Source organism: Lissotriton vulgaris, chromosome 1_2 (genome assembly GCF_964263255.1).
Source record: "Lissotriton vulgaris chromosome 1_2, aLisVul1.2, whole genome shotgun sequence".
Taxonomy (NCBI): Eukaryota; Metazoa; Chordata; class Amphibia; order Caudata; family Salamandridae; genus Lissotriton; species Lissotriton vulgaris.
The window spans coordinates 325,940,674-325,966,168 of record NC_141686.1 but is presented as its reverse complement, the minus strand read 5'-3'; the positions used below and the strand labels follow the sequence as shown (position 1 = coordinate 325,966,168).

General features: G+C 46.4%; 1 protein-coding gene across 1 annotated transcript in view; it reads right to left on the bottom strand.

Moving 5' to 3' along the window:
• LOC147736641 (collagen alpha-1(XII) chain-like) overlaps positions 1-25,495 on the bottom strand; it is a 204,607-nt gene that overhangs the window by 158,365 nt on the left and 20,747 nt on the right. Inside the window, exon 4 of the mRNA XM_086953795.1 lies at positions 5,808-5,954. Within this exon, the coding sequence (XP_086809921.1) occupies positions 5,808-5,954 (147 nt within the window). The remainder of the gene's footprint in view (positions 1-5,807; positions 5,955-25,495) is intronic.

Below are 25,495 nucleotides of genomic sequence, written 5' to 3'. Positions count from 1 at the left end.
ATAGGCCAGATCCAAGATATGCCCAGAGACCACATCCAGGGATAATAACAACTTACAGTGTAGGAAAACTATGCCTTGAGTGGCTACAGAGATCCACACTTCCAGAAAAAAAACAACACTTAACTTTACTTAAAGATGGCGATGATTTGAGAGACTTCTTACTAGGACCTCCTAAGCCACGTCATAAACGTTTCATATACGCCGATATATACGCTGCTTATAATGAAGAATGAAAAGTCACGCAAATGGAAACTGCAGAAAGAATACGTGAAATTGATCGTATTAATTTAGAGAAAGTTGTCTCTGTAGTGGACAATGGGTTAACGACTCTTTCCTCCAGAATTTATTCTTTGGACAGCATTGTATCGTCTGCCATAGATATAATAGAACTGGACTTGCTCATGTTACAACATGGACAGTCTCAATTGCGTTCTATACTGCTGCTAGGCTGGACGTTACAAAATCTCCGTTCAGGCTACATGCCATGGTGTCTAATCAACACAACGTCATTGTTTACTGGGTTTAATCTTACAGATAAACAAATCTCTTTGGCACAGAGGGGAGCAGACTATACGGTACTGAGCATATAAAAACTGGAAAGATTACCATTAACTGTTTCTGAGAAACCAGTCGTGGAATGGATAATACATGGCACCATCACGATACCAGTGACGATTTTCCAGTTTCAGTATTGCTGGATGAAAGGTTGGGTAAAGAGTACATAAAGTCGACATGGGATTTACCATACACACACAAATGTTGGAGTGGGGGAAAGGAGGTATTTCTTAGTTGTAAAAATTGCAAAAATGCACTAAGTAGTACAAATTTGTGTCAGGGTATTAATTTACATGGAACCTGCGATGGTTCTTCGACTAACCTTTCTTGCCACCTGCAGGGTTCCCCGGCAGCAGTGATAGATCCAGTTTTTAGGCAGCTATCCAATGGTAGATACATAATGTTGAATGATCACAGCTGTTGTGGAATGATGCCAGGAATAGCCTATCTCGTTAGTGTGTCAGCCAGGGTCACTTGTTGTATGCACGTATTGTTTCCTTAAAGCAAGACAGACGGGGTGTCGCCGCTATGGCCTTCACTGAACATCTCTTCTATACGAATTGATACTTTTAGCAAAAAACTGTGCCACTTACCTCGTCCAAAGAGACTTATGAACTACAAGTTGCAAGGTCTTCTGCGGAGATACATGCCCTTCTATCCCCAAATTGCCCTATACATTTCACAGAAATGTTAGGTCGTATCTTAAACATGTCACCAGCGATACCCAGACTACCATGGAGAACACTCTTCTGGCCATGCAGTATCATGACAGAATTACACAGATTCTTGGCTAGGCTCGTTTGAGAGATCTGAACACCACTTGGTTCCTTTCGTTCAGACCAATCTGGCAAGACTGCATCTTACCTATTCTATGATGCCTGCTTTGCGGAGAAGAATGCGTATTGGGCGTTTGTCTGACACTTCCATTAGCGCTGCAAACGGATGTTGACGATTTGCTTGGTTCTGTAATGGCTCATGCATCATGTTGTCCCCAACGGCTACCAATCCTGATGATGGCATTCATTGAGGTCTCACCGGCAATTCCAGCTGAGGGTAAGATACCTGGACCAACAGGCACACAGGTACCATCTACTGTGAACATTGCTAATGCAGATTACGCTGACGGCGATGCTTCTCATTCATGTACGATTGATCTACTTAATGAAATAGTCCAACTTTCACCTTCTGTCGTAGACGATTTCTTTGCCAAATTAGAAGATTTAATGTTTTCTCCTAACAGCGAGAATAACTTTTGAAATTAGCACACAGAGTTCTATAAACTGTGAATTTAACCTTCGTTTTTCAAAACAAAACTTCTAACTTGGGAACTCTATTTTTTCGACAAATCTGATTGGACTTTTTCCCAAAATTGAATTTTTTTGGGGCACAAAGTAATCTGTTTAAAGTAGAACTATTCTTAGAGAACAAAAAATCCTTGAATACTTCCTAGAGACAATATTTGACCTTGTCCTCAAAACAAAACAGTTTATATATTCTGCTATGGGATGGTCTCGAACTTTTATTCTGTAATTAAGAGCCATTTCATAAATATAATTTTCATGATTCATTTAGTTAGCATTTACTATATCATAATATATGCTTTAGATAAAATCATTGCTTTCAAATGCGTTCAGTTCACATGCTCATTTTTTCGTGTGCAAACCATTTAAAATGCATTTTATGTATTTTTGGGTGGGATTGTAAACACACGCTTTAGATATGTTTTAAATGCGTAGAATTTAGTAATGTCAAACATAATAAAGTGGAGTTGGAGTTGTATAGCATTTTAGGACCCTAGTGTAATTTTCCCGATTCATGCCCATATATAGGTATAAATCATCTTGGGTCCGATTCACAGAATGAACTTAAGATTCAATCCTAAACTTACAGAATGCATTACTACTTTTGGCATTCACAGAATGAACTTACGACTTTTGATACTCACAGAAGTTAGGATTTTGTCTTAAGTTTGTCTTAAGACAAACTCAAGACAGACTTAACACAGACTTAAGACAAACTTAAGACAAACTTAAGACAGACTTAAGATAGACTTAAGACAGACTTAAGACAAAATCCTAACTTATGTCTGTCTTAAGTTTGTCTTAAGTCTGTCTTAAGTTTGTCTTAAGACAAACTTAAGACAACATCCTAATTTCTGTGAATACCAAAAGTCGTAAGTTCATTCTGTGAATGCCAAAAGTTTTAAGCTCATTCTGTGAATATCAAAAGTAGTATGTTCATTCTGTGAATGCCAAAAGTAGTTAGTGCATTCTGTGAATACCAAAATAGTAGTAAGTTTAGGATTGAGTCCTAAGTTCATTCTGTGAATTGGGCCCCTTGTCCGTATATAGGCATAGAAATCATAACCATATTTAGACTTAGCCCATACAGTCTAAATACGGCATGGCTACTTCAACTAGGTCCGAAAATCCACAACGATTTCTTGGAAAACTTGCCTTCAGCAGTCAGGGACTTCCCCCTTGCTTGTATATTAATTTGTCCAAGAACTCATGGAGTTTTCAAAGAACTGCAAGTCTTTGATGACATTATTATGTCCAACCTTACGTCAAACTCAGCACCTTCAAGGTATAAATATGCACACACTTGCCAAAGCCAACACGGTGGTTTGGAGCAGTTCGACTATCTACCTACCCGACACAACTAGCCGCAGCAAGTGCCGAAGGAAGCCGACCCTCCAGCAGAAGCACTGAGAGAGACGCTGTCTTTTCTCTTGCCAAGAAATCCAGCTCCAGTGTTTACAAGCTCCCCTTGCGGGGTGTTTGGAAATCGAGTCGTGAGACAGAGAGATACCCGACCGCCTTCATTCTAAACCAGGGTACAGAGCATATTAGACCCTAAGAGAAATCTTGGATAGATTCTCAGCAAAGAATACTAAACCTATGCAACTCCTCACTTCTTCCCTCCTACTAAACCTAGGTTAGGTAGATCGGGGTAGGCATAATTTAGAAGCACCAGTTGAGTACTTTTTTAGTCATTGTTATTTTTGTATATATGTTATGGCTTAGAAACCATACCATGCTTTAACAGTATTGTTTTATAATACTCTTCTTACTGTACGCATTTTACTTTACAGCCAGTATTACGATTGTAGCGGTTCATTTCTTCTACATGAGAAAGAAGACTATTCAATAAATACCTTTTATTGGAAACGCCCGTCTCTCTATTTCTCTGCACCTCTGGTGAAACGAAGCATGCACGATTGACTAAGTAAAATATCAATCTATTGTTTCCACGACTCTGAAGATACATTTTATCTTGTGGAAACAAAGTTGTCATGTTTATGCGGTTGTCAGAAACTAATCCCTTCTTGTTCATTCGAGAAAGTTTCTAGTGACCTCTGACATAGCTGGCACTCCCTCAATTAAGTCTAATATATTCGATAGAGACCTAGTCGACCTAAGTCCTACGTTAATTCTGTAGTATATATTATTCAAACGCACAGAGCCTATTGGGAATATAGGAACTTCACTACAGTATCTCATGTAGTTATCCTATGGTATCATTGTATGGGTATATGTAAAGGTATCTCAAGTAATTATCCTATGGTATAATGGTTTGAGTGTATGTAAAGATATCTAATGTAGTTATCCTATGGTATAATGGTTTGAGTGTATGTAAAGGTATCTCATGTAGTTATCCTATGATATAACTGCTTGAGTGTTTGTTAAGGTATTCAAGTAGTTATCCTATGGTATAATGGGTTGAGTGTATGTAAAGGTATCTCATGTAGTTATCCTATGGTATAATGGTTTGAGTGTATGTAAAGGTATCTCATGTTGTTATCTTATGATAGAATTGTTTGAGTGTATGTAATGGTATCTTATGTAGTTATCCTATGGTATAACGTTTGAGTGTATGTTAATGTATCTCATTAAGTTATCCTATGGCATAATGGTTTGAGTGCATGTATATGTCTCTCATGTAGTTATTCTATGGTATAATGGTTTGAGTGTATGTAAAGGTATCTCATGTAGTTATCCTATGATAGAATTGTTTGTGTGTATTTTAAGATATCTCATGTAGTTATCCTGTGGTATAATGGTTTCAATGTATGTAAAGGTATCTCATGTAGTTATCCTATGATCGAATTGTTTGAGTGTTTGTTAAGGTATCCAATGTAGTTATCCTGTGGTATAATGGTTTCAATGTATGTAAAGGTATCTCATGTAGTTATCCTATGATCGAATTGTTTGAGTGTTTGTTAAGGTATCCAATGTAGTTATCCTGTGGTATAATGGTTTGAGTGTATGTAAAGGTATCTCATGTATTTATCCTGTGGTATAATGGTTTGAGTGTATGTAAAGGTATCTCTTGTATTGATCCTATGGCATAATGGTTTGAGTGCATGTAAAGGTATCTCTTGTGGTTATCCTATGATATAATTGATTGAGTGTATGTAATGGTATCTTATGTAGTTATCCTTAGGTATACAGGTTTGAGTTTATGTAAAGGTATCTCATGTAGTTATGCTATGATAGAATTGTTTGAGTGTATGTTAAGGTATCTCATGCATTTATCCTGTGGCATAATGGTTTGAGTGTATGTAAAGGTATCTCATGTAGTTATCCTATGATAGAATTGATTGAGTGTATGTAAAGGTATCTCATGTATTTATCCTGTGGTATAATGGTTTGAGTGCATGTAAAGGTATCTCATGTAGTTATCCTATGATAGAATTCTTAGAGTATATGTAATGGTATCTCATGTAGTTATCCTATGGTATAATGGTTTGAGTGTATGTAAAGGTATCTCATGTATTTATCCTGTGGCATAATGGTTTGAGTGCATGTAAAGGTATCTCATGTATTTATCCTGTGGTATAATGGTTTGAGTGCATGTTAAGGTATCTCATGTAGTTATCCTATGGTATGGATCCAGCCCTCTTGGACCTACATTGGATATCTCTGAGTCAGGGGTTTACAGTGTTTCACAATTAGATATTCACAGTTTCTGTTATGCCATGTTATCAGTTTTCTAATCAGTTGGAATATTTCCCTTTCTTTATTACATTTTTTTTGCCATCTAGCTCACATTTCTCTGAGATCTTTTGTTCTGGACATTTCTCTCATTTCAATGGTTTTTTTTATATATAAAAGGCAGGCAACCTGGCAATAAAATAAAATATATTTAAACCTAATAACACTCCTGTGAAGGGGCTTAAAGTTTAATTTCTGGTACTATATTTTTTAATTCAACAAACAATTTAACATTTTGAAATAAAGTCAACTTACCTGCACGGAGACATAGTGTCTGTCTCAGGTAGGGGGATAAACCCATCCAGGAAGAGGAATCTTCAGTTCCAGGCTCGTGTCTTACACAGGTGTGGTCCTGTCCACCGGGTCTGCCTTGTTTGTCATGTTGGTCACACTGGGTCACTGCTGCAGGGGAAAAAGGAGAGTGACTGATTTAAAGAGGAAGAGACCGAGAGAGACCGAGAGAGAGAGAATGTGAGAGAAAGAGAGTTGAAATTAGAGGGTTCGGAAGAAAGAGAGCTACAGGCAGAGAGCGGTAAAGAGAAAAGAAAAGAGAGTAAAAGAAAAGTGAAAGCAAGAGGGCCATAGGGGAAAGCTGAGTAGAGAGAGAGAGACAGAGAAAGAGACAAAGAGTTGAGAGAAAGACTAGGAGAACATGAACGACACAGAGCAAGAGAAAGGGCAGACAGGGAGTGAGTAGGGAGAATGAGTGAAATTCAGATAGAGTGAAAGAAAGGGGGGAATAGAGAAAGCAAGAGAAAGAGGGATACAGGTAGATCAAGAAATAGAGAGATAGAGTGCGAATTGGAAGAGAGTGAGAGCAAAACTGTAAAATATTACTCTTTTAGTATTATTCCAATATACATTCCATTCTTCATAAATACTTTTTTAAATCAGCCCTAATGTGTTTTTGAATCCTGGCTATATTGTCCATAGGCACACGGTTGTTGGAAAAGGATAGAGAAAAGGTTAATGAGAGAAAGAGAAAAAAGAAGAGAGGAGAAGAAACTTCAAAGAGAAAGAAAACGAGAGTGGAGGAGAACTAAAGGCAGAATGAGAGAGAAAAAGAATCTAGAAAGACCGAATGATATAGAGAAAGAGAGGCAGAAATAGAGATAGAGAGAAGGAGGATGAAGAGTGAGAGAGATGGAGGAATCAAGAGAGAGATAAAGAGAGAGGGAAATAGACAGGAAGAGTGAAGGAGGCAGGGACATCATTCAAGACCAGCAATGTGGCTACAATTCTAGAAAACTTTCATTGGCAAAGAGGGGACGAGATGCAATGTCCACACCTCACACAGCGACAGCGAAGCAGATAGAATTATATTCCAGTTTTTGCTTGTGTATAAGTTGATATTCTGGTGATATTAATATTAACCCTATTATTATATTGAGAGTAGAGATGTCTTGTTGCCGTGCATCTTTGCCATAAGACACTTCTTCGGCTACAACACCTCTCTTCATCTCAAAATGCAGTACTGATTCGCAAAGTTAACTTACACTTTTAAGTAAGTTTACACTTTTTAGTAAGTTACCTACTTTGTGGTATTCACAATCTGCACTTTTGTAATAACTTACACTTTTGTAGTAACTTACACTTTTGTAGTATATCCAGCACTACTGATGGCCAACCACTGGTATTGCAACACCCTTCCATAGAAAATTAAATCCCATTGGAAAAAATATTAAATGAAATTAAATGATTTCAAATAGATACAAATATAATGAAATATACATTAATGTTAACATATATGGAATAGTGCATATTTGTTATTTAATTATATACTATTTGGGTTATTAAATACTGATATTTAATTACAAATTAAATAAATGAAAATATGTACCCACTTGCAGAAAACAAATCAAAGAAAACAACCCTAACTTTAAAAAGGTTGCTTGCAGAGCTGCCATTTTCAGCTAATGAGATTAATGCACCAGCATTAACTGTCTCAGGACATATAAGCCATGCCCTCAGGATATATTTGGGCAGTACATGATCTAGTTCTTGAAGTTGGGGCGGGGTTACTGGAACTTCTTTACCCATAAAATGAACTCCTTAGCACAGCGCACCAATTGCAAGCCCATCTGCACCCGTATGCAACCAGAATATGTCCAGAACAGCTACTTTGCCGGTAGGAAGGTAGGATCTTCTTTCATGGTCAACCCCACTTTTTGCTGGTGTTGCTCTGTTTTGTGATAAGTCTGATTGGGATCCTGCCAATCAGGACCCCGGCCACTGTGCGCCCTCCCTAAATTTGACAATGGTTAGTACTTTGGCACCTTCCCAGTTGGGTACTGGTGTACCCATGTAAGTCCCTAGTATATGGAACTAAGGTAACCAGGGCATAGGGGCACCAGGGGTCTCCCGTGGGCTGCAGCAAGCATTGTGACACCAATGGGAGTCCGCCTAAACTGTACCTACAGGCCTGCCATTGCAGCCTGTGTACGTTGGTGCTAGCACCACTCACAACAGATATAATTTTTATGATATCTGAGGTCAATGTGCTAAAACCCTATGCCACCCTTAAAGCAGGCCTTTTGCCCTGAAGGGAGGGTGCTAGGTTATAAGTGTGAGGGTGCCCTGTATGAGCAGGACACCCCCTACAATCCCTGGAGTCTATTTTCCAGGCTTTGTAAGTGCTGTCAGCCATTTAATAGGGCCATTCGCATACCCGCATTGCTGCCACCTTACTCCCACCTAAATTTGGTCAAAGCACCGCGTTTTAGCGGGTCCCTGCCCACTGTCTCGTTCGGTGGCCATCTTGGGAGGGGGGACATTGCAGGCGGCGCGGGTAGCGCTCTAGTGTCCACGCGCTCGGCGAGCATAAAGCCAGGCAACTCTCAGGTGAGCACCCTTAACATCTTGACCATTATTGTTAGGAAAGCCTCGCACTTACCGCTATTCTGCTGCTGACTGCTGCATTTAATTCATTTTTAAAACGTCCCGTTTTTGTCCATTATTTTATTCTGAGTTACTCGTTTTTCCCCTGCTTTTCAAATAGGGCCACTCGCATACCCGCATTGCTGCCACCTTACTCCCACCTAAATTTGGTCAAAGCACTGCGTTTTAGCGGGTCCCTGCCCACTGTCTCGTTCGGTGTTCATCTTGGGAGGGGGGACATTGCAGGCGGCACGGGTAGCGCTCTAGTGTCCACGCGCTCGGCGAACATAAAGCCAGCCATGCTGACGCGCAGCGTCATCACGCAGCGTCATCGCCGGACTATCGCCGGAGTTTCGCCAGAGTCAAGCCCGTCTGTGCCCGTCCGGGCCCAGACGGGCCCAGGGCATACCACTCTGCTTAACTCTTCTAGCCCTCGGATCCCCTTCTACAGGTATTCACGGGACACACTGCTTGCTCTACGCATGCCCAGACACCCCAGCTGCGGCTATTATTGGGCTGAGGGTTCCGCATTTAAACATTGTCTTGACTGTCGCCCGCACAACACTTGCAAGGACCTTAACTCATTTACTATGGCTCTGCTTAACTGCAGATCACTGCCTTGTCATGCCACCGAGGTTCACTCCCTCCTTTTGGACCATAGTCTGGATGCCTTATTCCTGACGGAAACGTGGCTGACTACAGGTTCCGATCCCGACATTGTCAACGCTCTCCCCTCGGGATACCTCATGTTCCATCTTGATAGGCCGGATGGGAGAGGGGGTGGAGTGGCCATTGTTTACAGAGACACATTTGTATGCAAAGCAGTAGACTGCGGCATTAACAACGCTGAAAGTTGTCAGTTTACCCTTCGCATCTCCTCTACTGTCTCTATCTCTGGCCTCCTTGTGTATCGGCCCCCCGCTACGCTAGGGAATTTCGTGGATTCTTTCATGGAGGCTGTTATCCCACTGGCTGCTGCCTCGTCCAACTTTGTCACTCTTGGGGACTTCAACTTTCATTTTGACGACCCCAATGACGTAGTGGCAAGGGAGCTTCTAAGCTCGCTTGGTGCACTGGACCTACATCTTGTTAATATGGGAGCTACCCATAACAGAGGTCATCAGCTTGACGCGGTTTTTGCTAACTCTGCGAACCTGCAGGCTCTCCAGATGTTGGCTCTCCCCTGGACTGATCATCACCTTATTCCGTTTAGCTGGCTGCTGGGGAACCGGAGAGACCCCGCACCAAGGCAACATACTGTGGAACGACTCTGGTCGAAGCTCCCGGTGGACAGTTGGGCGGAAGAGCTAGCTAGAACCTGTCCTCACCTCGCAGATGACCCCAACATTGCTGATCAGCTGTTGGGCGAATGGCTTACTAACTCTCTGGACTTACTGATCCCGAATAAAAGGAGGCTTGTCAGGGAGAGAAGAATTGGCTCTGCCCCCTGGTATACCCCCGAACTTAGGTGTATCAGAACCTCTTGTAAAAGGCTTGAACGTGCTTGGAGGAGAGAGCGGACGGAAGAAAGCCGGGCCAATTACAAAAGGGAGTTGAGGAAATATAAAAGCGCACTGAAGGACGCTAAAAAGATTTTCTTTAGCGATAGGATTGAGAGAGCAAGCAATTCTTCAGGAGAATCGTTTAAAATCTTCAAGGAACTTCTGAAAGCCCCGGTCCCTCCAGTGTTGCACGATAATCCCAAAGAAAAATGTGAGGAACTGGCCAGCTTCTTCCATTCTAAAATAGAGAAAATATTATCCTCCTTACCCACTATCCCTCAAAGCCATGAATCGGTTACTAGTCCTACAAGTCGCCCGACTGAGCTAGCATCCTTTGGCCCCTTCTCGGAAGAGGAGGTTATAAAAGTCCTGTTAGAGATGAAGAGTGGCTCCCCGAGTGACCCAGTCCCCATAAAACATCTTAAACTCGTGGCTAACACCTTGTCAACTCCTCTGACTGACCTCTTGAACCTTTCACTCGCGCAGGGCACAGTGCCCCAGAGATGGAAAAAGGCTGTGGTGAAGGCCTTATTGAAAAAGCCAGGACTGGATTCATCCAACTTGACCAACTTCAGGCCAATTTCACTTCTGCCTGGATTCTCAAAAATTGCAGAGAAGCTGGTTAACCGTCAGCTCTCTCACCATCTTGAGTCTAACCACCTGCTAGGAGACTCCCAGACTGGTTTCCGCCCCGGCCATGGAACAGACACTGCCTTGCTGGCAGTAGTGGAGGAGGCAAGGAGCACTCTAGATACAGGAGGGTGATTGGCAGTGATCCTTCTGGACTTGAGTGCTGCCTTTGACACCGTGAGTCACCAAGTGCTCCTCCAACGTCTGTCAGAGGTAGGTGTCTCAGGGACGGCTCTGAAATGGTTGGGATCCTTTCTCTTTGACCGTTTCTACCAAGTCTGGGAAGGGTCAGAGCAATCTGCCCTAATCCCTCTTCAATGTGGAGTCCCGCAGGGCTCATCGCTGAGCCCTACCTTATTTAATATATATATGACTCCACTTGAAAGAGTGGTCGCCCCTTCAGGGGTGAAGATCATCAGCTATGCTGATGATACTCAGCTGGTGGTGGGCCTCACTCAGCTGGCGGAACAACCTGAGGTTTTACAAGACTGCCTCGCCAATGTTTATCGTTGGATGTCTATCTCCGCCCTAAAGCTCAATGGAGGTAAAACCGAGCTGATGCTCCTGGGCAATTCTAGTCCCTCCATTATTGCGAGCTGTTGGCCCCGGTCTCTTGGTGACCCACCATCCCCCAAGAAGGAGATCAAGTCCTTGGGAGTATGGTTGGAAGAAGATCTGTCCTTCAGGACTCATGCCAGGAAGACCGCAGGGGTTTGCTTTGGCTTACTGAAATCAGCCCGAAAGGTGCTACCTCTGCTTCCTGATCCAGCAAGGAAGCTGTTGATACGTGGCCTAATTCTATCGAGGCTCGATTATGGGAATGCGCTGTTTCTCGGTGCTCCCGAAGCGACCTTTAAAACCCTCCAACAGGTGCAAAACGCAGCTGCGAGAATCCTTATGGATGTTCCCAGAAGGCAGTCTGCTGCTCCGGCCCTCAAAGCGCTTCACTGGCTCCCCGTGAAGGAGCGGGTGAAATTTAAAGCGCTATGTACAGCCCACGAAATTCTACATGGCAAAGGCCCCCCCATCCTTGCTAATATGGCCCGTCCTTATAAACCCTCACGTCTGCTGCGCTCGGACCAAAAACACCTTTTGCAGTCAGCGAGAGTAAGAAGAGCTCGTTCTGGGGGCAGGCGTTTCTCTGTGCAGGGGGCGTCTCTTTGGAACTCTCTGCCCCTCAGGATTCGCTCAGAGCCCAAGATCCTACCATTTAGGAAACTTTTTAAGACCCACTTGTTTCCACAGTAGTGATTAGCTGAGTCTCTCCTTCTGGTCTGTTGCGCCGGGACGCCCCTGGGTAAGCTGAGCGCATTATAAATTTCATATTATTATTTATTATTTAATACACATAGTGAACATCAAGTCAAATATGAGATGACTAACTATATACTGGCTGCAACAAAACCGGTCATGTTTGGTATCAAACATGTTTGAATACTGCCCCAACACCAATTCTAGTATTGGATGTAGGATCCCATGTACTGGGGGCTCCCCCTGGATGTCTCCCTGTATTCCTAGCTCCAGCCTTTCAGGGTCTAACAGCAAGCTAGTGCTGCTGCCGACCTCAGACACCTCAGACACGATTCTGCCCTCCTGCTGCTGAGCTGAGCTTGAGCAGGGAAAGGTAGAACAAAAGGTGTCCTGTCACAGAGAGGTGTGACTACCTACTGTTGCAAGGATCCTGCTCGTACACAGAACTGTGCAAAGAGACCCAGGACATCAGTGAATTGTGGTGTTCCAGAAACTCACCTCAGTACCTCGAAAAACCCCAACCAGCTAGCATCAGTGTCACATTAGCTCTTCGTCCAATAGCAAAGTAACCAATGATTAGACAGCCTAGAATATGCGACTTAGAACAAACTCAGGAATGGTGGGAAGTAAGAACACTCTTTCGTTATACTCTCATACCAGTCGACAACAGGAGTAAGTTAGAGACAAGGGTAAGTTTAAAATATTTATTTTAGCGACGTGATCTCAGTTGCAGTATCTCAGCCAACATAAGCAGACATATGATTAGAAATAATATGGTCAGCATTGTTACAATTCCATAAAATACAAAAGGAGAAATCATATTACAATGATTGTGCAAACGGGTCTTATAGCGCCGAGTTTTTACACCCTCCCTATATAGGAACTAAGTTTATAAAACTGAAGAAGGTCTCTTAGGCTTGTTTGGGGACCCCATTACCTTTCCGCTCTGTAAGAGTAAATCACATCAGGATCAGCAAAAGCTCTCTGCACCCCTAGAACATAACATGCGTGCAAAGCAGGCCTTAGGCCACACACCACTCCCAGACAGGACTTAGTGTATTGCGCTGGGGAAGGGGTGATTGCCAGCACCACCAGTCTGCTTTGAAGGGCACATTTGGCGCCCACCTTGCATACTTCAGTTTGAGCCAGTCCATGGAGCCATTGGCTCCTGCTCTGGCACAAAACTGGAGAAAGGACATGGGAGTGTCCTCCCCTCTGTACAGCTCCTCCACTGGGAAGGATCCCTGACTCGTCCCAACCCTTTCCTTAGGGTACTTAAGGGCTCATCTGTGGGTGGCTCTTCATATTCGTCATGGGACAAGATTCAAATCTGAAACCACTTCAACTTCAGCCGTCTGGGCACCTTGGACTTCATGGGACTTCGCCTAGAACTGAGACTGCATCAAAGAAGACTCCTGCTGCTCCCCGTCTCGTCATCTTGCCAGTCTTCTGCTTTGTCTGTGCCTGTGCTTCATCCAGGTTCTTCTCCAGGCCTTTGGGCATCATAGACATCCAAAGTAATCTTTCTTGGAGTGAAGGAGTCACTCCCCCTCCTCTGCAGGTACTGCAACAAAGCTGACCGGTCTGCTGCTCCTCCTGCTGGACACAGGTGGTGGTTCTGCAACTCCCTCGAGACCTGCACTGTCTTCGCAGCAAGTTTGAGGCCCTGGTCGGAACCGCTGGAAAAGAGCCCCGGTGCATCACATCAACTTGCCATGGCCAAGGCTTGTTGACTCTGTCCTCCAGTGCTCTTCGAGCTACAAGAAGCTCGAGCCTCCAGCATCTCTTCCTGAAAAGATCTTTGTCTTCACCACTTCTTCTGCACCGTGGCCTGCATCTTTGGTGAGCTGCTTGAGGTCCTCTTGCGACTCCTGTGCCTTCGGCCTGTGGGTCCTCTTGAGGGTCTTTAGTTTGGCTTCAGTGGGTTCCTCTGCTCGCTTGGGCCTGCTCTGACTCTCTTGCACCTGGTGAGTCCCTCAGACCTTGCTGGTCCCAATGCTGCACCTTTTTCGTTTACCATGTCTGTTGCTGCTGCCAAGGCTTGTGTTTCTAAATTTGTAATTTTTTTTATTGCATTTCAGTTAAATGCACATAAAAAAACAGTAAACATTAATTGCCCACTGATATTGATACATTCGCAGATAACATGACATATGGTAATACACTTTTCACATGGAACCAATGTTGCTCATCACAGTATACTACAGTCTTTGTTCAGCCGGGGATCACTCCGGAAGGGCAAGGAGGTACGTCGGCATCGGTGCCCAGATGTTTTTGGTCTGGAGGCGCTCGGCAAATCCTCTGCATATGTTTTCATTTGGTCTCTACAATACGTCCTTATATCACCCCTCTAACTTAGGATATGTTCTTTGACCCCAATGTTTTGCAACTCCTCTTTTAGCCAGTAGGAGACTAACCGCCATGCCCTTAGGACAAGCCATTTTCTGTGCTTTCATGTATCCAAGTAGACATATTTTTGGAGTACATTGATCTGTTTCAGACACCACCTCAGTAAGGATGTGTGTAACCTGCTCCCCGTAGTGGAGTATCCAGGGGCAGCCCCAAGCTAAATGTAGAAAATCAGCCCCTGGGTACCCACATCAACTACAATTATCATCCTTCCTAAGGCTATGTCTCTGAAGTCTGAGTGGTGTGCGGAACAACTGAAACTTAGGGGCCCATTAGGATGTCGGGTGCATGGCAGTGGCGATCCGCCCAACATCCTTGCCGGCCCGCCACCCATTTCCCCGGCCATGTTACTATGGCGGGGGGACCGTGGCGGACGGAAACACCGTCCGCCGCTTTTCCGCTCGGTCGCCTTGCGACCGGGGCAGAAAAGGGTGTATATGGTGGTGGTGTCTATCAGACACCGCCAGCCATATCAGGATGGGCTTTGTCAGATGCCTTTCCGTGGCAGCAATGCCGCCACGGAAAAGCATGCGGTCTATACTTGGTCATGGTGAAGGCAAGATGGGGGGTGCACATGGTGGGTACCTGTGGTACCCCCTGCATTTGCATACACAATGCGGCAGGCACCGAGCGGTGCCTGCTGCTTTGTGTATGCAAATGCATAACATGAATTTTTAATATTGCGGCGGGTGCTGGTGTAAACACCGCCCGCCGCAATATTAAACATGCATGATGCGCCCGCCAGTGTGGCGGGCTCATCAAAATGTGCATGGCGGGACCGCCGCTCAGATCGTGGGCAATCCTCTTTTCCACGAGGATTGCCGGCGGACAAAGTACGCCCGCCATCCTAATGTGCCCCTTAAAGTGAATAATGCACAAATTCCCATTAGAGATGAGCTTCCCTGTTTGTGCGCAGCAGAATGTCCATTCTTCTGGGGTGAGGTGTGGATCTAGGATGTCATTCCATTTGTCCCCAATGAAGTTGCTGGACTGAGCGCCGTCCAGGTGTAATGCGTTGGATATCCTGGTGATTAGTTTCTGTCTAGTTGGAGTGGACAGAAGTAACTGAGTGCTGACATAGCTGAGGGCTCCCCCAAGAACTGTGGGCACAGTCAAAGCATGGATTTGCGCAGCCGCAGGCATGCAAAATGTAGTCCATTCCATAAATTTCACATCCGGGAACACATCACCCATTGTCTACAACTTTATCTTAGCTAGTATGCTTAGCGCCTTGCGTTCTGCCGTGACTGACATTGCTGCGTGGGGAGCTAACGGTAGTGCCTTCGCATACAGCGGAGTTCTGCGCACTTTATGACCCAGCAGCGGCGATGCCTTAGTGGTGCACGAGATAGCGGAGATTTCCGTTGATCTATTGGTCTTCATAGCGTACGGGATCAAGGTTCTGAGTGATACTGAGTGTGCAGCATCATGTTCTATTGCTAGGTGTGGTGTGAAGTCAGGGGGAGAGACCCAATAGTGTGCGCACTGATCTTGAGTGCATAAGTAGTATACCCACATATCCGGGGCTGCAAAGTCCTCCTGCTCAAATGGGAGAGTAAGCATCCTCCATGCAATCCTAGGCTGTTTACCTGCTTAGGTCAAGGATATTAAGAGGAAGATAAGCGATTTAAAGAACTCCTGTGCAAGGGTCATTTGAATCGAATTGAATATATCAAGAAATTTTGGCAATGCTATCATTGAGAAGTGGAGAAGTGTGGCTCACGGTGTAGAGCAGGCAGACCCGGAAGCAGAGGTCAGACCCGGGACCAGGGTTCAATTCCCGACGCGGCAGGGTCTTGAGCTCAAATGTCAACGGACTCGATAATTCTCGCTTCGGTGCCTGCTCTAATCATGGGTTCTCACTCTGCAACTCTGGGCATTAAGCTTGCTTAATCTCCACAACGGCCCCCTGCGGCGGGATGCCTGGCTTTCACCTTGGGGATGCCCTGTTGGGGCTATCTCACAGGGAAAAGCCAGGACGGGTTCCCAAGGCAAGGGCCAGGAAACCTCCGGGTAGCTGTGCGCTTAATAAATGCAATAATAATAATAATAATAATTTTCATGATGTCGACACTATCGGCTAGGGCGAGTGGCGGATGTGACCATCTGCAGAACCTTTCTTCCAGTAGGGAAATCATACTACCATAGTTATAGCTAACGACCACTTCAGGGTCCCTGTGAATCCACATCCCCAGATACTTTACTGGATCGCTGTGCCACACCTGGGAGAACTCCAGCTCGCAGGGTATCTTAAAGGGAGTGAGGGGCACCACAAAGGACTTCGCCCAGTTTATGCTCTGGCCTGACATCCACTCAAAATTAATATATTCCCAAATGATCGGGTCCAGATAAATGTCTGGTTCCCGAACAGAAATGGCCATGTCCAGATAAATGTCTGGTTCCCGAACAGAAATGGCCATGTCATCTGCGTACATCAAAATCGCTAATGGTTGGAGACTAAAATGTAGTACGGCCACCGCATGTTGCAGGCATATAATACATGCCAGAGGTTCTAGCGAGAGAGTGAAGAAGATCAGCAACAGTGGGCAGCACTGTCTCATTACCCTGTGTATGGGTATTGCCTCAAATGTAACCCCATTCACCCTGAGTTGAGCCACGGGCAGTATATAGTAAGCAAACCCAGCGGAGGAAGGCTCGGGCAACCCCACCCCTGAGTAAGATAGTAAACATGATGGAGCATTCAACTGAATCGAGTGCTTTCGCGTAGTCTAGCAAGACTGTTGGGGCTTTCAAAAAGGGGTCGAGCTGATGAAATATGGCAAAGACGGTATTTAGTTTCTGCGCTGTTGAGCAGGTAGGGAGTAAGTCAGACTGGTCTGGTATAATCATGTTGGTGAGCAGTGGCTGCACTCTGGTCGCTAACAGTTTGGCCAGTATTTTCATGTCTATGCTAACTAATGACAGCAGCCGATATGTGGAGCATTGGTTTGGGGGATTATGGGCTTTAAAATCATTATCAAAAAGGCTTCATAAAGTGACGGGGGAGCACTTGCTTATCGTATGCTTCTTCAAACATCATATGCAAGTTCGGGGCTAAGAGATCTGTGTATTCCTTATAGAATTCACCCAACAAGCCATCTTGGCCCGGGGCCTTGTTGTTGGGGTGCATACTTATTATTTCCTTAATTTCCTCCACTGTGACGGGTTGCATCAGGTATTCTCTCTGGCCCCTTGATAACCATACCAGGGCAATATCTTTCAAATATCCTGAGATCTCAGGCTCTGCTGCTTCCTAGCGGGGACTACTTAATTGAGCAAAAAAATGAGAGAATTCCACACCAATGGAGGGGGTGTCATAGCAGGGTGTTCCATTGGGCCTTTCCACTTTATCTACTTCGGTCACATCTGACTGCGCCGATGGTGATCTCAACGACATGGCCAAATGGTTCCCGGTCTGTCAGCTTCCCCATACGCATGTGCCACGTTCCTACGGGGTCCATGGCGCGACTCCTGCTCTGCCATAGTCTCATAATCAAAGATTTGGTACCTTATGTGTGTCAGGTTGCTTGCCTTTGGGTCTCTATCATACTCCCGCTCCAACTTCTGCATGTTGTATTCCAGTTTCTTTAACAGGGTGCGGATGTCCCTTAAGATCCCTGTGCACATTCCCATGCATACCCCACAAATGGTGGCTTTGAATGCATCCCAGAGAACCCCAGCGATATCAACTGAATCTGTATTTATGGTGTAGTATTCCACTAAAGCTTTCCTCATGGTGTCCCGGAAAACTGAATCTAAGAGCTCAGTGGGGTGTAGGCGTCACTGCAACTATCAAGGGGCGTGTATTGGGATAGACACCGCCAGAAGGTGCATGATCTGATAGTGTTTTGGGCAAGTGGCGTATATCTTTCACCAAAGTGTTCAGCTCCCTTGTTCCCAGACAGTAATCTAAGCAAGACCAGGAACAATGGACTGCTCAGATGCCTGAGTCTCCAAATGTCAATGAGGCCAACGTTGTCCATTTCACTGCGCATTATATGCGCCAACTGCTTCCCTCTCAACTCCCCTTCCCGTTAGCTGACCTGTTCATGTTCGGGTCCAAGTATAGGTTCAGATCTCCGCCCCATTTAGTCGCCGAGGGCCGCAACGCCCTCAGCCGGAGTCAAATGTGCGCATAGAAATCTGAGTCGTCCACGTTGGGGCCATAGGTGTTAATGATAGTCAGCATTGTGCGAGAGTACAGCCTTACCTATCTCATACCGGAAGTGTTTATCAATCTAAGAGTATGTTGCCTCAAATGGAACCCCCTTTCTGATCAATAGCATTACCCCCTTGCATGGTTAGCGTAAGAGGCCACTCAGTACCCCACCCACCTGGCCACCGCCTTCTCTGCAGCTCTACCCCTGAGGTGTGTCTCTTGTAGCAATGCTATTTGGACCGTATGCCTATCCAGATAGGTTAGCACTAGTCTAATCTTTTTCGGGTTATTGAGCCCCCATACGTTGCATGTTATCAGATGTAATGGTTCAGCTTGTGGTGTTTTAACCATCTGCTTTAGCCATTGTGTGTGTGTGCCCAATCTGAGCATGTCATCATACCTGGAAGTTTCAGTAAACATTCATTTGCAGACATTTAATAAAAAACAAACAAAACTACCACCCCCTCGCACTACAGCATACCAAACATGCTTAAGGCAGCATCCCTGGTTAACTGAACTTTTCAAATGCAGTGCATTACAAAACAATACCATAATCAAGACATAAGTCTCACATGGAACAGAACTCGAGTAGGGTTCACCCAAGTGGGGGCAGTTAGTTGCCCGGGTAACCTCCTGGTGGATGGAGGCAACCGGGGTGCTGACTCACCGCTATTCGTTCGTGAGACCAGCAGCAAAGTGGGCTGGGCAGGTACGCTGTGTGCACGATCCATAGTGTCTCACCTGCCTCAAGACCTTTGCTAGTGTCTCTTGACTAACCATTGCAGCACTGTGCCAGCTCAATATGATGTAAATTAACGGTGATTAGGTTAAGCATTAGCAGAAGACATTCTGTATTTGAGCATTGTCTTAGCAAATGAACCGACTCCATTTTGCATTTGTAGCGGCCATTTTGTATGCCATACACTGCCATGTGCTCATTTTGTGCTTTGTCCTACCTCCTTGTTAACTGCGCCTGAAATTTGCCCAGTAACAGGCTATATTTAGCATCCCCCACTTTCAGCATGCCCAGACATGCCCAGTATGGTCTGCAGCTGTTACTAATTAGTTCCAGATAGGAATGTGTTTACTAGTTTCTGAAAACTGTTAACTCCGCCCACTCAACGATTATGCCTTCCAATATGTCCTTATATGTACATAAAACTTGCTCTTGTATTTTGTACCGCCTTCTTTTGAGCCTCCTCATTGTGTATAAAAGGGGCCATGTGCTTTAGTTCGGTGTGCTACTCTACGCAATGCTGAAGGGTGTTGTGTGGACTGTAGTACCACCTTTAAAGGTTTAATAAACTATGCTTTTGTATTTTCCAGTTTCCGTGCCAACTTCTTCCTATGGTCTGAGGACTCTGTGCAGAGAAGGGTGAACCCCTTGCACTGGTAGGCCTAGCTGAGGCTTGCTTACTTCAAATATAGTACTTACAGATCATTTGGACATAACCGGTGAGAACACTAATCACGTCAGCCAGCAGGCAGCTCGCCCAGCCATGCAGCTACCTGCTGTTGTATCCCACAATGGGCTGCTTAGTCCTCCTGGGAGGGCCGCCGGGTCCACCTGATCTGCTTCACATATGCCTTTGCCGCTCTTGTAGTTTGCATAACTTTTGTGTGCTCTTGTAGTCGATCCTTAATTTGGCTGGGTACAACATAGCATACTTGAGGCCCTCCTTTTGCAATTTCTTTTTACTTGAAGGCATTCCCTGCGAGCAGCATGCACTCAAGCTATAAAATCCGGTAAAAAGAAGAGGGCATTTCCCTGGTATTGTTTTTTCTGCCATTCTCTGGGCTGGCGCAACACCGCATCCCTGTCCCGGTAGTTTAGGAGGCGCGCAATAATGGGACGTGGAGGGGTGCCATGTGGAGGGCTTGCCATCAGGGATCTGTGTGCTCTCTCAACCACCATATTTCCTGTGTTGGTGGTTTCTGGAAACACCATAATCCACAGGTTGTTCCTTCTAGATCTAGCTTTGAGATCTTCATTCTTGGTTTGAATCACCTCCAAAACCTTCTCCACATTCAGCCATTTTTCTTAAGTGCTGCGGAGCGTGTCCTCCACTGTGGATGTACGTTGCTCGGCCTTCATTATCCTGGACGACTGCTTGTCCATTTTAGTCGCCATGTGGTCAATGCGTAGGTTGAGCGCATCAATTTTGGCGTCTATAGATTGAAGGCTCTGCTGTATCGCCACCAGCGTGGAAGCCAACGCAGCAGATCCTTTGGGCCGAACAACCTGCTCTGAATCCGACATCGCCTCTCCACTGGGTTTGGCCACCCTCTTGGCCTCAAATGTGAGGCAAGATTGCTGCTTGTCTGTTTTGCCCATTTTTCACTGATTCATTGATCCAGTGGCCTGGCTGCATAGCAGTGAAGGAGTATCAGTGTCCTTGTCGGAGGGAGAATGCCCATCCATGTTACCGCACAAACTCCAGGTCTCCGTGTAGTTTTGATGTTGTCCATGACTGCTAGCACACACAGTGTGCTTTAAAGAATTTGACTGAAATGAGCACAGGGTTGTCTTCGGTATTTTACTGCTGAGGTCACCTCTCACTCTGCTGCTACATTGGCGTGTTACTCCGAGATGGCCACAGAGAGAGCCTTAGTCTGGGGTTATGTCACTGAAATGGGTTCTCTATTGGATTGTGGCTTGTGAAAGAAATAAGGGCGAGAACAAAATGGAGACTGTCTCACTCAAGGGCCCTCCCCTATTGTATGTCTATTTGCGAAAGGCCGGAGACCCCTGAGATAGCCACGTTCCTTGCAAGTCATTAATGTCTGTGCCACTCACAGTAGGTGTTCAGATATCCTTTTCTAAAATCCGTTGGCTCCGCATATATCTCCTTCAGCTAATGCAGGTAGATAGTTCTCACCATGTTTGAACTCACTTTCTCTGTGTGTAGGAAAGTAGGGTCTGCTTTCATGGTTACCCCCTCTCCCCTTTTGCTGGTGTCATACTGTTTCTCTGGCTAGTCTGACTGGGATCCTGCTAATCAGGGCACCAGTCACTGTGCTTCCTCCCTAAATTGGCTATGGTACATTCCTAATTGGCTGCTGCGGTATCCTAGTAAGTACCTAGGGGCAGATTTATGTCTGACTTGCGGCACTTTTGAGCCACCGTTGCGTCACTTCTGTGACGCAGCAGCGGCGTAAACCCTGCGCCACGTTGCGACATACTTACATCGTGACGCATCTATGGAGATGCGTCACGGTGTAAGCCCTGCGCCACATGAAACATGCGTCAGGTTTCATGTGGGCGTTTCCACGCAGGGGGGGGGGGTTTCTGTCGCAGGAACGCCCCTGAAAAGTGACTCAGTGAAATCTACAAGATTTCATTGAGTCACTTTCCCAACGCTGATGTGTCAAAACCCTGCGCTTGCTTGAAGCAGGCGTAAGGCTTGACACACCACGTTAGAGATAGGGCAAGTTGGAACAGTGCTGGAGTTGCGTGCCACACGCAACACAACTTCAGCACTGCCTCAACTTCACGCCCTAGACACACATCTGTTTATTCCTGCACCATGGGGCGCCGCATTGTAAATGTGGCGCATGGATAAACCTGCGTGCCGTATCTTTCCTGGCGCATCTCTGCCGATTTGCAGAGATGCGTCAGGCAACATAAATCTGCCCTCTAGTATCTGGTACTAAGGTATCTAGGGCCTAGTACACCAGGGGTCCCCATGGGCTGCAGCATCTATTATGCCACCCATGAGGGACACTTCAAAATTCTACTACAGGCCTGACATTGTAGCCTGTGTGAGGTGGTGCTTGCACCTCTCATGACAGATATACCTATCCTTATATCTAACATCACTGCACTTAAAACCTCTAAGTCACCCCTTTAGTAGGCCTTTCAGTCCCAAAGGCAGGGTGCTCGGTTCTAAGTGTGAGAGTGTCCCAGCATAAGCAGGACACCCCTTCAACCTTCATTCCAGTCCATTCTCCTGGGTTGTCCGTGCATCAGCCCTTATGATATATAGAGTGGCCATGCGTCATTACACGATGACCATCTCTAAACTGGCTGTAACAAACCCTGTCATGTTTGGTATCACAAATGTTGGAATCATACGGTGTGGGAGGCATGAATCCATGCACTGTAAAGTCTCCTTTGGGGGGCCCTCGGTGCTTCAGGTACCAGTCATCCAGAACAGACAGCAAGCTAGTGCAGCTGCCGACCTGAGACTTGATTCTGGCCTCCTGCTGCTGAGCCAACCTCATGCAGGAAAAAGCAGAACAAGAGATATCCTGTCACAGTTAGGTGTGACCACCTCCCAGATGGGGTTTAGCGTATTGGGACAGGGTGAGGAGGTTACCAGAGTCACTCAGACTGCTTGAGGCGTACACTTGGTACCCTCTTTGCATGCTCCAGCTCAAACTATTTCGGGGAACCGTTGCCCCCTGTTCTGGTTTGAAACTGAGCAAAGGACATGGGAGTATCCTCACCGCTGTCAAGCCAGTCCTTGGGAGGGACCCCTGAAACATCCCAACCTTTTCCTTAGTGTACTTAAGGGCTTACCTGAGGGTGGGTCCCTAGATTTGTCATGGGATTTGATTCAGATATAACTCTGTGTCCCCTTCAACCATCTGGCCATTCTGACTGCGTCGGACTGACCCCATTGAACTTCACTTTGGGCAACAAGACTGTGACCGGGAAGACTCCTTCTACTCCAGATCTTTTCGTTCTGCAAGTCCGCTGCACTGTCAGTGTCCATGCGCCATACAGGTTCCATCCAGGGCCTATGGACATCCAAAGACCCCTGAAGGAATCTCCCTTGAAGTCTGACCTCCTCATGGTCTGTCCAGGGCAGATTCTTCCATAAAGGGCTTGGTCAACTCCTTATTTAACTTGTCACTCATGCAAGAAAACTATTTCTATGTCTGGAAGAAAGCACTAGTGGGGCCTTTACTCAAAACGACAAGTGCAGGTCCATTAATGATGAGTGATGCAAAGTAGTTGCCTTCAGGCAAACTCAAGGAATTCGGAAATTTTAACGTTTGGAAACTTATCCCCTCTGGACATTCAAAGAATCAATCAATCAATCAATCATTGTACTTTTAAAGTGCGCTACTTACCCGTGACAGTCTCAAGGCGCTGGGGGGGCGCTACTACTCGAAAAGCCAGGTCTTGAGGAGTCTTCTGAAGGAGAGCAGGTCTTGGGTCTGCCGTAGGTGGGTAGGGAGGGTGTTCCAAGTTTTGGCGGCGAGGAAGGAGAAGGATCTGCTGCCGGAGGTCATTCATTGTAAGCGGGGGACAGCGGCGAGGGTGAGGCTGGCAGAGCAGAGCCGGCAGGTGGGGGTGTAGAAGCTGAGTCTGCTGTTGAGGTAGGCTGGTCCGGTGTTGTGGAGTACTTTGTGTGTGTGGGTTAGTATCTTGAAGGCGATCCTCTTGTCGAAGGGGAGCCAGTGTAGGTCTCTCAGGTGGGGTGTGATGTGGCTGCAGCGAGAGACGTTGAGGATCAGTCGGGCGGAGGCGTTTTGGATGCGTTGCAGTCATCGCAGGTGTTTGGCGGGGATTCCTGCATGGAGTGCGTTGCCGTAGTCCAACCTGCTGCTGACGAGGGTCTGTGTCACTGTTTTTTTTGTTTTAGTGGGGATTCACTTGTAGATCCTGCGGAGCATGCGGAGGGTGTTGTAGCAGGAGGAGGAGAAGGCGTTTACCTGCTTCGACATGGAGAGGGAGGAGTCGAGGATGATTCCTAGGTTGCGTGTGTGGTCGGTGGGTGTCGGTGCTGTTCCCAGTGTGGTCGGCCACCAGGAGTCATCCCAGGCTAAGGGGGTGGATCCGAGGATGAGGACCTAGGTCTTTTCCGAGTTCAGCTTTAGTCGGCTGCCTCTCATTCCCTCGTGGAGGTTGGTTTTGGCGGTGTGCAGGTCCTTGGTGAGGGAGAGGATAAGCTGGGTGTCGTCGGCATAGGAGATGATATTGAGGTCGTGCTGGTGGGCTTCGTGAGCGAGGGGGGCCATGTAGACGTTAAACATCGTCGGGCTGAGGCATGAGCCCTGGGGTACGCCGCAGATGATGTTGGTGGCTTCGGAGCGGAAGGGGGGAAGTCGGACTCTCTGGGTTCTGCCGGAGAGGAAGGATGTGGTCCAGTTCAGGTCCTTCTCTTGGATTCTGGCTTCTTGGAGGTGTGTCTTTAGTGTGCGGTGGCAGACCGTGTCAAAGGCGGCTTATAGGTCCTGGAGGATGAGGGCTGATGTTTCGCCGTTTCCTAGTTGGATCCTTATGTCGTCTGTGGCAGCGATGAGGACTGTCTCGGTGCTGTGTTTTTTTCAGAATCCGGACTGGGATGGGTAAAGTATGTGGTTGTCCTCGAGGTAGCATGTCAGTTGTGTGTTGACAATTTTCTCGATAACCTTCACAGGGAACGGAAGCAGGGAGATGGGCCGGAAATTCCTGAGGTCCTTGGGGTTCGCCTTGGGCTTCTTGAGAAGGGCGTGCTTCCAGCTTTCCGGGAATGTAGCTGTCTCAAAGGAGATGTTGATTACTTTCCGTAGTTGGGATGCAATGGCTGCATCTGCTTTGTTGAATATGTGGTGTGGGTAGGGGTCTGACGGTGATCCTGAGTGGATGGAGTTCATGATCTTGCGTGTTTCGTCATTGTTGACATTGGTCCAGGAGGTCAGGCGGTTGATTCGGGTGTTCATAGGGGGGCTGGAGTACTTCGGTGAACCAGGTGGCTTTCTTGCTGGTGCGGCTGTTGGAGGGTTTCTTGAGCGGGGCGAGGGTGTTGGCGCAGTCGTTGATCCACTGTCTGAGGTAGCGGGCGGCGGAGTCTGGGTTGGTGGGGTCGGTGGGTGAGTTCTGGGCGAGGGTGATGGCCAGCTGGTCTTTGGTGACTTTGTTCCAGCAGCGGCAGGGCAGCTGTTTGGTGTGGTGGTGCGTGGTGGGCTTCCTGTAGGTGAAATGGATGCAGTGGTAATCTGTCCAGTGGAGTTCGGTGGAGCGATCGAAGGAGATGTGGGTGCTTGTGGAGAAGATGGGGCCAACCGTGTGGCCGGCGGCGTGGGTGGGAGCAGTGACGAGTTGTCTGAGGCCGAGGTTGTCGATCAGGGTGGCGGAGTTGGCGTCTTTGTTGTTCTCGAGGTAGAAGTTCAGGTCCCCGAGG